Below are 14,390 nucleotides of genomic sequence, written 5' to 3'. Positions count from 1 at the left end.
ACCAACTTCCCATCTTCTTTCTTTTTTTTTTTTTTTTTTTTTTTTGGTGCAAATGAGAATCTTTCTTTCCTTATTATTTATATGTACTTATATTTTTTGTGTGATCGATCAAATCTTGCCAACATCAATTTCTCGTGACTCTCTTTTTAAAAATATATATATATATAATTTTGTATTATTAGGGTGTTGATACCACTAATTCACGCACCATCTCAACATGAATATTTTTCATTATATAATAGCATCCTTAACGACAATTGTAATATGCTCTAAGCTAAGATCTAACAAGAGGCATTACGTCCAATGGCAGAACCCCGCAAATCATATTGTTCTCCAGTCCTCCACATAAATTTAATTTGTACACATCATTTAATTAAGTAAGCAATTTAGTATAGGAGTTTAAGGTTTAAGCAAATAATAGGATTGTGTAGTTAATTTAGTTGAAATTACGTGATAATCTTATTAATAATATTGATGTAGTTTAGTGCTTTTTCAAAAGTGGACATCATATAATATATCCGATACAAAAGTCCAAGCAAGTACTCAAAATTCGAACCAATATATACTATCAGTTCAAGTACCCATTCCATACACGATGCTACCTCAGTATTCAATAGTTTCCGAGCATTATTATTAAGTTCAATTCCCTACCCCTCCCCAAGGTGCTCTCTAGTCTCTATCCCCGCCTACTTATCAAGTGTCACGTAGTGGAATCTCATCGTACATGACAATATCACTAGCTATAATATGAACATAACATAACATGCATATCTAACCGTAGATTTCTTTCTTTCCCTCCTCTACAAATTCCCTCCTTCCTTCCTTCCTTCCTTCCTTCCATCTCTTCTCCAACCTTCAATCCCCTCGCTTTCTCTCTCTACTTTCTCTCTCTAAAAACTTTTGAAAAAACAATAAGCATGACAGCGGACACTAAAAAATCCGCAGAAATCCCAGATTGTGAGTACCACCCTAACAGTCCCTCATTAATCACTCCACATCGTTCTACACCAACCCATTCTCTTTATCTCTCAAATCTCGACGATCAAAAGTTCCTTCGATTCTCCATTAAATACCTTTACTTGTACGAGAAAGGTGTTTGTGTTGAAAGCTTGAAGCTTTCGCTTTCGAGGATTCTTACCGAGTATTACCCTCTAGCTGGGAGGTTGAGAGCTAGTGCTAGTTCTACTACTCATGAAAGTAGTGATTACCAAAAGCTTGAAGTTGATTGTAATGGTGAAGGTGCTTTGTTTGCTGAGGCTTATTTAGATTTATCTGTTGTTGAGTTTTTGGAGTTTTGTGGTAAGCCTAATAAGTCTTGGAGGAAACTTCTTTACAAAGTTGATGCTCTTTGCTTCTTGGATGTTCCTCCTCTTGTTGTTCAGGTTTGCATCTCTCCCCTATCATGATCTTGATCGACTCGTTTCTCCTTTTTCTTTAATTACGAATTCTTAGGTGTTTTCGGGTATACTTAAGATAATCGGAGCTATTCAAATTAAATAAGTTAAAATAACCCTAAGTTAGTTAACCACGTTTGTTAGTGTACGTATACTATTGTACTCGAGAGCTTATTAGTCATGTAGATCTTCTATACACTACTCCACACTCCATTGGGGTGATTCAACAATTGATCTCCAACATAGTAATTTAGTAATGAGAAGAAATTATAAGCCAACAATTTTAATTTTCAATTTTTGATAGAGCAAAAAATAAAATAAAAAAGGAAAAAAGGGAATGTTAAAGAACTGAGAAAAATTGATGCAACGTAACTCCACTATTACTTGTAATTAAAGTTAAATAATATGGAGTATCATTTCTATAATGTTAAATATTTTTTGAATAAAGTTTTTTTTTTTTTTTTTTTGACGGGAATGTTAATATTTCTAATATTCTATAACAAGCAAAAGGAGTTATAACTCATTTAAACTAGATAGACTAAACGATTTCATTCTTAAGTAAAATATATGGGGTGGTAATATAAGAATTTTTGTAAAATAAGAGTATAACTATATATATTACATACTCTAATGTGAAATAAATAGAATAAGTACTCTCTTTCTTTTTTTTTTTTGTGGAAACTAAAATAAGTACTTCGTATAGTTTAAAAGTGTACATTATTAATACTATGTAACAAAGATTCCGGATAACTTTCACACTAATATCTAAATAATAATGCAAAAGCTTTCAAGTGTAAAGTAGTTATTAGCTATATTCTAATTAACATATATTCTAAGGTTACTAAATTCAACTATTCTAGGGAATTAGTTCCTTTTCTCTTTTTCTATGGGAGTGGATTTGAGCTAGATTTGGTTAATTTAAAGTTTTGTTACAATTACTTGAATTAAATTGAGCAAAAGGATATTAGTATGTATTAGTAGTAGAGTGTATAATCTACTCCGTAATTCCTCAATCATTAATTTTGAATTATTACTTCAAATTCTTAGTTACAGACAATGGCTAATAGTTTGTCTAAATACAAATACTTTTCTCATAATGTACTGATTCTACTATATATTATTACGAATAATGCCAATATTTTTATTTTTTTCGCTTATACAACTAGCAAATCATACTATTCCTATCTAACATATTTTACACAATAAACAAAATTCCAAACAATGATGAGCTTTTATGTGCTTTCAATTCATGTTGAATGATGACAACGTCAAAAAAGATTGGTAGGTTTTTTTATGAATTTGGAGGTATCGTTCCTCCAAAAACTTACCAAAGAACATACACAAAAAAACATGCTCCAATGATACCTAGGCTTATATTACTTAGACTTAAGTTTCATATAATACGTTATTGAAAGCAACCTTTTATTTTGACATGATTATTGATTCCTCTATTTCGTTAACTTCATATGTTGGATGTCCATTCTCTCACCTTGTTACTCTCAAATGTCCAAAATATCACATGCTTATATTCTTGCCAGAAACATAAAAGTACACAAAATCTTTATCATAAAGTCACATACTAAAGTACATTTCAATATGGTTTGGGGCTTTCTTCCCATGCATTATTCCATTTTTTGAGTTAAATTATAATCCAAAACATTGTTGTTTTCATTCAAAATCTCATATAATAATATTCACATTAAGCAAAATATTTTGGCAACTTATATTCTATAAATAATTCAATTTTGGCCTGTTGTACCATGCGGCAGTGGGTTACTCGAGTTTCTCGGTGATAGGCGGTCGCACACCCACAAAAATAATAAAATCCTAACTAATCCTCCTAATATGTAGTAGGGTAAGTCAGAGTCGATCCCACAGAGAAGGTATTATCAATATTGGGTTGCTATGAATAATAATAGTTGAGTCAAATAAATATAGGGTTGGAATTATTATACTATTTATAACAAAAGAAAATCAAATAATAAAAACATCTAGAATTAAGTATCACCACTAGCATAATCAATACAAGACAAATTCTTACCTCAATCAATCAATTATATGTTCACAAGGAAAGGCACACCCTATAAAATACCAAAGATCTCTCCCGAGTTGGCAATGGCTTCCTTAATTAACAATCAAACCTACTTCCGTGGAATCATGCAAATTAAAGACATTAAGCTCGTCACTCTAACTTCCTAACAGTCCATTCTACCTACTTCCGTGGAGAATTTCATACCCTTAATTAATCTATTCAAATCCGTCAAAACCCAACTTCCGTTGCGGTCAAGACAATGGAATAATAACAATACCAATTATCCCTAATCTAGTATTGGCATAAGCACAATCAATTAAGCATGAACAATAAAAAAAAATTAATTGAGAATTTAAAAATTCAAGTATCAACCATGGCTAGGGTTCAACCTAACCCTAGAATAAAATACTACTCAAACATAATTAAAAGATTAAAGGAGGATAACAAACTCTAAAAATTTCTAATCAAGTGGATGGTTGCTTGCGGCAGAACCCCCTTTATTAACCCCTAAAGATAAGCTATATATAAGCATTAGCATTAAGGAAGTAAAGTGGAATTAGGAGTCTTCAAAGTCGGCAAAAACTTATCCAAAACGCTGCATTGAAGCTAGCCACGACCTACCCGTGGCCATTGAAGTTGAGCCACGGCCTACCCGTGGTGTCTACTGCATTGGTGTATTTTTATTGAGCACAAACAGAGGAGCCACGACCAACCCAAGGCTTAATGCAACAAGCCACGACCAGGCCAATGCTAAGCAATTTCCACACTATGCTCATGCAAATGCAACTTCAGGCTTGGAATGTGATCATATGATGTCAAACTCATAATCTTCTAGATGCTCCTAACTCAACTTAGCTTGCAAATGCGCTCTTCTAGGTATAAATCCTACAAGACAAAGAAATTAAGCACGAGGAGAGCAATATCGATATAAAGAAAAATAGCTCTAAAAGATTAAATATACATAGAAAATATGATAGATATACCCATATATAACATATAAAAATGAGTATATAAATGTGTTATCAAATTCCCCCACACTTAACCTTTGCTCGTCCTCGAGGAAAGAAAATAAAACTAACCTAGAATGCAGTAAATCCTAATACTCATTGTCGTAGGAATCACGATTGCACTTAGCATATGCAACAAGCCCTTTAAACCCCTAGGCTGCCCCAGTGGATGAGTATGGTCTCGTGAAGGTTTTCAGAAGGCATACCCACAAAGCCTAAATAAAAAAAATAAAAAAAAACAAATTAAAAAAAACTAACGACTAAACTAACCTAAAACAGCTAAAATACGTTTAGTTATTTGTTGACTACTCCCCCACACTAAATCTTTGCTTGTCCTCAAGCAAAACACGTCAAAACAAGTGATGAATTCCCAAAATCAATAAGTTCATCCAAGTGAGAAGCATTAAAATTAAATTAAAAAAAAAACATTTTGTTCATAAACTTTAGTATCACAAGCCAACAAGCATGGATGAAATATTAGTTTAATAGCACCTTTGATGGCCAACCAATCTTACCGCTTCCTTCCCCCAAGCTTGAATCTTCCTTAGGGATGCTCAACCATATTAGCTCATGATTTGATGACCCTCGTCAGGACTTGCACAAAATCTTGCCCTCCACCATTTTTGGACCAAACCACATGATGAAGATCAAAAGGACTTTTAAAGGGTGGGCTAGGGTGATAAGGTGGGAAAATGTTATTTGGGAATGTGGTGATAAGAAAATAAACTAGTGGAGGAAATAACACAAAACACCTCCGACCGTGAGATATAACAATTACAAAAGTTCCAACTAGAAATTCAAATAACATATTTCTAAACATCAATAAATCTTATTTTTCATCTTCCACCCTTCCACTCAATCTTTCTCATTTGTTTCAATATTTTTTTTTTCATTTTTTTTATTTTGAACTTCTTTTCTTCTCACTATTTTTCATCACCTTTTTATTTTTTTTCTTCTTTTTCAACTTTCACTTGAATAGCACATCATTATAAAATAATCTTGAAAATAACGTCCACTTTTCAATACTTGAACTCACGGTAAAACCCCATGCTTGTAACGTAAGGTAGTAAAGAAAATAATGTAAGCTCAACATGGCTAGTAAGAGGTAGATGTGAAAATAAAAAGAAAAATCCTAATGATGTAATATGAAAGCTCTAAACAATAAGAAGAATGCCTCTATCATGTCCTCCAATGTAATTTAGTCATCGATCTCAGGAAGCTAAAATGCAAGTCCTAATTTAGGCAATCAAGAAGGAGGAAAAGTGATAGGGAGTCTTACGAGGTTCGTGGCCCTCCACTAAGGCCTCATCACACAAAGGGAAAGCGAATCCATCTTACGACAAACCAGCATCACCAATAAAGGATTTATCCCATCTTACATAATCAATCAATCCAATGGCAATCAACTTATGACAAAATTTTTTATTTAAAATCATTACTCAATTCACAAGTTGACTTGGAAATTCAAATAGGACAAGGACGACGTCTAATACTACATGGTATAAACAAATTCTTCATTCACACTAATCAAGTTAAAACAAAACAAATGGCAGAAAGAGATTATTTCTCACAAACTTGAAAATATAGAGAGAGGAAATAGTATACCAATGGTGTGGTGGGTGAAAACCCGCAAGTGAACCTCTTGAAATAAGATCAAGCGCCTAGAAATTAATCGCAATGAACCATAGGAGGTGCTCTTCTTAGATCATCACTTGCATAAAAGCTAAAAGTTAGTTTTAATTTTTTTTTTTTAAAAAAAAAAAAAAAAAAAAAAAAAAAAAAAAAAAAAAAAAACTAAAAGAAAAAAATGTTAGTAAACTTGGGTCGCCTCTTGAAATAACTCATCAAAGCCCTTAGAAGCTTGTCAAATGCATCTGTATGCATCTCACAAAATATTAGATAGGAAAACATTAAAGACGGAATACACAAAATACTAAAGACCATGCTAAAAATACAAAAAGAAAAACAAGACTCAAAAGAAAAAGAAAAATTACTTACAACCTTATTAGACTCACTTGGAAAAACAAAAGAAATATGTACATTAATTAAATCCAAATGAGAATCCTTATTCCCAAAATTATCATGGATTGATGGAGTTGAAAGGGCGAAAGATGGGAGATGTAAAGGGGGAGAACAAGGAAAAAGGCCAAGCTTCCTAGAGAAGGGAATATGAGGCTCAACAAATGTCTTGGATAAAGACTCACTAATCTCTAATCTCTCAACCTTATAATCCTCAAAATTCGGCTCCTTAACATCAAATTCACAAATGTTATGCTTAGCTTCCTTCAAATTCTCACAATTTACATCACTACTCTCCTCTACATGGATTTCATTCTCATCATACCTTAAGCCATCATCATCATCATACATTAATTGACAATCAAGAGATTGTTGAATAGAATTCAATTGGGCTTGTAAATTTATTGATTGGTCAGTTGGTTGCACCAAACTAAAGTTAACATGCTCAATGAAATTTGCAAAAATAAGCTTCAATCTTGACTCAGATGATTCAATTATGTCCTTGCATATTTTAGAACTTTCTTCAAAAAGAAGCTCTAATCTAGATTTAGATGGTTGGGGCTGACAAGAAAATTGAAAATCAAATTGAGAACACGGGTAATCACATTGATACTCATAAGACTTATGATATGAGTTCTCCAATTCTTCAAAACTCTTAGAAGATCTATCACAAACCTGTAAAAAATTTCAATAGCAAGTTCAAGAGAGGATTTGGGTTCTTGTGAGTGGTTTCGAGAATCATATTGAGGAGAGGGGTCATAATAACTCTCATAAGATCGACTATCATGGGAAAAATCATAGAACTTGCAAAAAATTTGGGAATTTTGATAAGAGGCATCAAAATCGGATATATGATAATCCCAAGCAATATAACCATTATTATCTTGATGATAATTATAAGAATACTCACCATTGTGTTGATTTCAATCCATGATCAAATGACAATATGAACAAGGGACAAATAAACAAAAAGAAATAAAAATAATTACAAACTCAAACTAATTAATTCTAAGCAAACCAAATCAATCCGTCACCTTCCCCGGCAACGGTGCCAAAATTTGATAGGCGGTCGCACACCCACAAAAATAATAAAAGCCTAACTAATCCTCCTAATATGTAGTAGGGTAAGTCAAGGTCGATCCCACAGAGAAGGTATTATCAATATTGGGTTACTATGAATAATAATGGTTGAGTCAAATAGATATAGGGTTGGAATTATTATACTATTACTAACAAAAGAAAATCAAATAATAAAAACATCTAGAATTAAGTATCACCACTAGCATAATCAATACAAGACAAATTCTTACCCCAATCAATCAATTATATGTTCACAAGGAAAGGCACACCCTATAAAATACCAAAGATCTCTCCCGAGTTGTCAATGACTTCCTTAATTAACAATCAAACCTACTTCTGTGGAATCATGCAAATTAAAGACATTAAGTCAGGCACTCTAACTTCCTAACAATCCATTCTACCTACTTCCGTGGAGAATTTCATACCCTTAATTAATCTATTCAAATCCGTCAAAATCCAACTTCCGTTGCGGTCAAGACAATGGAATAATAACAATACCAATTATCTCTAATCTAGTATTGGCATATGCACAATCAATTAAGCATGAACAATAAAAAAAAAATTAATTGAGAATATAAAAAATCAAGTATCAACCATGGCTAGGGTTCAACCTAACCCTAGAATAAAATACTACTCAAACATAATTAAAAGATTAAAGTAGGATAACAAACTCTAAAAATTTCTAATCAAGTGGATGGTTGCTTGCGGCAGAACCCCCTTTATTAACCCCTAAAGATAGGCTATATATAAGCATTAGCATTAAGGAAGTAAAGTGAAATTAGGAGTCTTCAAAGTCGGCAAAAACTTATCCAAAATGCTGCATTATATTGAAGCTAGCCACGACCTGCCCGTGGCCATTGAAGCCGAGCCACGGCCTACCCGTGGTGTTTACTGCATTGGTGTATTTTTCTTGAGCACAAACAGAGGAGCCACGACCAACCCAAGGCTTAATGCAACAAGCCATGACCAGGCCAAGGCTAAGCAATTTCCACACTATGCTCATGCAAATGCAACTTCAAGCTTGGAATATGATCACATGATGTCAAACTCATAATCTTCTAGATGCTCCTAACTCAACTTAGCTTGCAAATGTGCTCTTCTAGGCATAAATCCTACAAAACAAAGAAAGAAAGCACGAGGAGAGCAATATCAATATATAAAGAAAAATAGCTCTAAATGATTAAATATATAGAGAAAATATGATAGAAACACCCATATAAAACATATAAAAATGAGTATATAAATGTGTTATCACTCGGTCAGGGGTTACTTGAGTTGTCGGGGTTACTCGAGTTTTCCGGTCAGGGGTTACTCGAGTTTCTCGGTCAGGGGTTACTCGAGTTGCTGGGGTTACTCGAGTTTCTCGGTCAGGGGTTACTCGTGTTGCCGGGGTTACCCGAGTTTCTCGAGTTACCGAGGTTACTCGAGTTTCTCGGTCATGGGTTACTCGAGTTTTTCGGTCAGGGGTTACTCGAGTTGCCGAGGTTACTCGAGTTTCTCGGTCATGGGTTACTCGAGTTTTTCGGTCAGGGGTTACTCGAGTTGCCGAGGTTACTCGAGTTTCTCGGTCAGGGGTTACTCGAGTTGCCGAGGTTACTCAAGTTTCTCAGTCAGGGGTTACTCGGTCAGGGGTTACTCGAGTTGCCGGGGTTACTCAAGTTACTCGGTCAGGGGTTACTTGAGTTACTCCTGACCGAGTAACCCCTAACCAAGTAACCCTCGAGTAATCCATGATCGAACTCCTCGAGTAACCCCTGACCGGGTAATCCCTGACTGACCGAATAACCTCTGACCGAACTCCTTAAGTAACCCCTAACCGAATTACTCGAGTAACCCTGACCGAACTCCTTAAACAACCCCTGACCGAGTAACTCGAGTAACCCCTAACCGAGTAACCCGAGTAACCCATGACCGAGTAACCCCTAACCAACTCGAGTAACTCGAGTAATTCCTGACCGAGTAACCCCTCGAGTAACCCTTGACCGAGCGAACCCCTCGACTAACCCCTGTCCGAACGCCTCAAGTAACCCCTGACCGAGTAACTCGAATAACCTCTAACTGAATAACTCGGGTAATCCCTAACAAAAAACTCGGGTAACCCCTGACAAAAAAACTCGAATAACCCCTGCCGCATAGTGTGGCATGCTGCACCAAAAAGTTGCTCCATTTTTAATTAGACACGAGCATCTTTATTGCTTAGAAGATTAGTAACAGGTGTTTGGAAATGAAACTTGCCCTAAGTTATCCTCAAATCAATCTAGGTCACATTTCCTTGTCGAATCCTTAATCTCTGTCTTCACTTGTATGCATGTGCGACGATGTTCATTTTGTGAGGCTTATAGGATTTAAGGGGTATACGCAACTTATCTACTGATTAGTTTGACTGTAAAATGAGTCTAATCTAACTACTTAAGAATAAATTAAGAGTTCCTAACTATATAATAGTATGTCAATTTGCAAATTGAATGATGCTTACATTGGCAATTAGGCTATCTTAATAAGATAGTGAAAACACACACAAGCTATTGAAATGAAACAGGTGAATCGTCACCACACTATCCCCACTACTTGATCTGAACTTATTGGTAAGAATATTTTGAAGACATCAATCACAAACTAGTACTATTTTATCACACATACAAAAAAAAAAAAAAAAAAAAAAAAAAAAAAAAAAAAAAAAAACCTCCTTAACAAATTAAAACATATACATGACTATTAATACAAAGTAATTCATAACAAATTATACATACATGTAAAGCAACATTTATATGGATCACTATCTATTTAATCTAGCATGTGTATCCTTCATCTTTCTTTCTTTTTAAAAAAAAATTTATGACATAAGACGTAGCACATATGTATGTCAATCATCACTATAGACAAGTTAAATCCTTCATTGGCAAAGAACAAAATTTTGAATAATCTTATGATTAGAATTTAATAAAATATATATTTATTCCATTAGCAAGTAGTTAAGAGTACTATATAATCCATTTAATTTATTATTAGCAAAGTGATGTGAACGGGAACAATGATTAACTTTTTGATTGGAAAACTAAAAAGATCATTTGAAAGATGGGATGAGCTCGCAATTTATGGCGTGGCTTTCTGTTTCTTTTGCCCCTTTCTTACCCTTTGCGAAATCCTTTTTGATTTAAATATCATATCCTAAAAAATAATAATGTATGAATATCACTATATCTCTTTCAATTTTATTTTTTATTTTATTGCTTTGGAATTATTCAAGAAAATAACAATAAAGCCATGTATGACCCTACATTTCATGTGCAAAATTTGCTCATTTGGATTTAGTGTCACTAGCTCCTCTATTGTTCTTTTCACTAGTTGTTGGTTGGTGAATTTGTGTTTTCTCTATCCTCAATAAAATAAGTAATGATTAGTTTACATAAGTTGGTATTTTAAATTATACTCAGACTAATTTACATATATTTAGGTAATATCAGATTCTAAATATAAATTTATAATAATTATTAAACTTTATATAAGTATATAAATAATGTAAAAGTGAAGTTGATGTCTAAAAAATAAATTAATTTAAGGAAAAATTTTAAGTGTTCTATAAACTATAGTATGTCTGAAATTCAAGACAAAGAAGTGATATCTTGTCTCATCATTTCATGTAGTCGTCTTATCTTAATCACTCAACAAATCATATAGTGTTTGAAACTTTCAACTTTAATTTGTCTATATGACTATATATATTTGTGTCTCTTATATTATATGCAATGACTCGGAATTTGCTCAGGTCAATAACTAGTTTTGTGCATCAAAGATAACATACACACGTACCTTGTTCTCTCTAATGCAGGTAACTAATCTCAGGTGTGGTGGAATGATCCTCTGCACAGCCATCAATCATTGCCTATGTGATGGCATTGGCACATCACAATTTCTCAATGCTTGGGCCCACATCACTTCCAATCCCAATTCTGATCCACCAATCCAGCCATTCCACGATCGACACGTGTTAAAACCTAGGACCCCATCAAAAGTTACCTTTTCTCATCCAGTGTTTACCAACTTTACCCCTAAGATGGGAGAAAATGGCCATTTTGCCCTCAACAAATATTTACAGTCTCAACCCCTTGTTGCCACATCCATAACATTTAGCCCCTCCCAAATTCTTAAATTAAAAAGTAAAATTACTCCATCACAAAAATGTACCACATTTGAAGCCCTTGCATCTCACACGTGGCAAGCGTGGGTTAAATCGTTAAACTTGTCACATTTGCTTAATGTTAAACTTCTTTTCTCAGTTAACATTAGAAAAAGGGTAAAGCCAGAGTTGCCACAAGGGTATTATGGGAATGGATTTGTGCTTGGATGTGCTGAGACAACGGTAAAGGATTTGGTCACCAATAACTTATGTCATGGGGTGAAGTTGGTCCAACAAGCTAAGTTGTGCTTAAATGACGATTGTATAAGATCTATGATAGATATGTTGGAAGATAAAAAGGTAAGAACTGACCTATCAGTAACATTGGTGATTTCTCAATGGTCTAAGTTGAGTTTAGAAGATTTGGATTTCGGGTCAGGAAAACCATCACATATGGGTCCCATAGCTAGTGATATTTATTGTTTATTTCTACCCGTAGCTAAAGATCCCGAATCTGTGAGAGTTCTCGTATCGTTGCCTCCAAAAACTGCTGAAAAGTTCGAGTTTTACATGACTCAATTTTTGGAATGTGACCAAAATATCGAGTTGAATGGCTATCATGACAATGGAGATAGGTTAACATATTAAGATTGTATCTATATTGCACCACCCTTTTCCTCTTCTAACATGTAATTATTTGATAAAGTGACTAAGTGAGTAATATAAGCTAAGGTTGCATTGTATGTGGAAGCACCTTGGTTACCCTTTTGCTCCCTATAACTTAAAGAGTGGAATGGCAAGTAATAAAATTATCCTCAACTTAGTTGTAGAGTTTTGTACTTGAAAGCATTTTCTTGAACAAATCAAACCATCTGAAAAGTTTAAGTTGCACAAATTATTTGCCATAACTTTTTTTCATATGAAATCCTAAGGTGGATTGTGTTGCCGACGAGAATCTTTGGAGTTTTGGTAAGTACTCTTTTAGTCTTTCTTACTTTCCATCTTAGTTGGACACCCCATATTGTTTGGTCGTCTGAAAATCAAGTCATTTTCAGTCCTTTTTGCTCAATGTTGTAACATAATTCATAAGTTGCTAATAGGTAGGGGCGAACTTATATGAAGTTCATATAAGTTGCTAATAGCCTAATAGGTGTCACACATGTTTGACTAGTACTTGAATAAGCTAGTTATTATAGAGTAAGGTACAGTATGATCTTACCAACAAGTGGGTCGTTTGTACCTATGGGCCTTATATAAGTGTCTCGTTATAATAACTTGAATTATTATATTTTTAAAAAAACAATAATTATAAAATAAAAAATTAAATTGCCACCTATTAGCATGTATATGTGGTTATAAGCCTGATTTAACACCCGCTCTCATTTATAACTTTTTGCTACAAATCAATACACTAACTTAGGGCTTGTTTGACATCGTTTTCTATTTTCAGTTTTTTTTTTTTTTTTAAATCATAAACGGGAAATAAGAAAAATGTGTTTTCACTTTTCTGTTGTCATTTTTCAAAATTATTATGATTTTAATAAGTTTGACTAATTTTTTATTTCTTAAATGACATATATTATATGATTTTGAAAAACAAAAAACCAAATAAACAGAAAACCACAGCGATACCAAACGAAGTCTTAAATATCAGAGTGACTTTTCTCAACCTAACATTCAAGGCCACTTCTTTGCTCTTCTTAAAGATGTAAACTAACATTAAATTACCATTCTACTGTATCTAAAATAATTGAACACTATAAACATCTTTTTATACAGAATTAGCGGAAACAATCTAATGTAAGCATATTGTATTGTGTTTATAAACTATCAATCATAAAGCCAACTATATAATGTATTCAAACAAGTTTAGATCATTGCATGAATGTCATAGGTCCAAAAGTAATCACCTTTTAAAATATATTAACATTCCCTTTAAATTAAGGTCACTGCCATCTAGCAAAATGCTTCCTTATTATGACCCACATAATCTTAAACTTTGGATTTTAATATCGGAAAGTCAAGGTTGTTATAATAAAAAAATTAAAAAATTAAAAAAAAAAAAAAAAAAAGAGCCCTAATTATTTAAGCAAAGATCACAGCAATATAAATTTGTGACTAAGAAGCCATCCTTTTTTTTTTCCCTCCTTTATATCTTAAAAGATTTGTGTTCAACAAGAATATCATTGCCACTGTCGTGACGTACCATTTATTTTGGTATATTTTCCCCTTTTGGCTAATATAATAACAAAAACATCAAACATTATTCGTGCAATTATTCAAGCGTATGTAGGGCATATAATATAAGGTGGAACTCCAAATTGGAATTCATTATTGCACTCTTCCGTACCTTTCCTTTGCCTTTGCTTTGAAGAGGCATTGCAGAGCCCTTGTTCCGTAGGGCAGTAGGGCCCTTGTAACGTTTATCATGCCTAACATCAACTTTACTCGTCTTGAAAACTTACAATAGTTTAACTTTTATACCTTTCTTACATTTGTTATTGACCACATTTTCTTACTACGGGTATATAGATCAAATATTACTGTGCAATATGTTGCATTAGCCTCAATGTATAATTTTCAATTATCAATTTTCTTAATAAAGTACTACACCTTTTACTAATGCAAATTGCATATGTTTGTGGTCAAAGTTTGTATTGCTTTGTGCGCTAGTTAAATTGTTGCAATTATATAGGAAGGAAACTGAGAGACAAGGGACGAAGTAACAAACTAGAGATACA

At 33.5% G+C, this 14,390-nt stretch overlaps 1 protein-coding gene across 1 annotated transcript; it reads left to right on the top strand.

Moving 5' to 3' along the window:
- Positions 1 to 585: 585 nt before the first annotated feature.
- LOC110723265 (fatty alcohol:caffeoyl-CoA acyltransferase-like) lies at positions 586 to 12,567 on the top strand. Its single transcript, XM_021902609.1, has 2 exons — positions 586 to 1,382; positions 11,362 to 12,567. The coding sequence occupies exons 1-2, from the start codon at positions 918 to 920 to the stop codon at positions 12,295 to 12,297; spliced, it is 1,401 nt and encodes a 466-aa protein (XP_021758301.1). The 5' UTR covers positions 586 to 917; the 3' UTR covers positions 12,298 to 12,567.
- Positions 12,568 to 14,390: the final 1,823 nt, after the last annotated feature.

Source organism: Chenopodium quinoa, unplaced genomic scaffold (genome assembly GCF_001683475.1).
Source record: "Chenopodium quinoa cultivar QQ74 unplaced genomic scaffold, ASM168347v1, whole genome shotgun sequence".
Taxonomy (NCBI): domain Eukaryota; kingdom Viridiplantae; phylum Streptophyta; class Magnoliopsida; order Caryophyllales; family Amaranthaceae; genus Chenopodium; species Chenopodium quinoa.
Note: the sequence above shows the minus strand (reverse complement) of the source record. Positions and strands in the feature narration are given on the sequence as shown.

Bases quoted from the DNA above. Each gene is read 5' to 3' on its own strand.
- LOC110723265 (XM_021902609.1), top strand. From the start codon at position 918: ATGACAGCGGACACTAAAAAATCCGCAGAAATCCCAGATTGTGAGTAC. The intron at 1,383-11,361 runs GTTTGCATCTCT...TCTCTAATGCAG, and splicing joins TTCCTCCTCTTGTTGTTCAG to GTAACTAATCTCAGGTGTGG.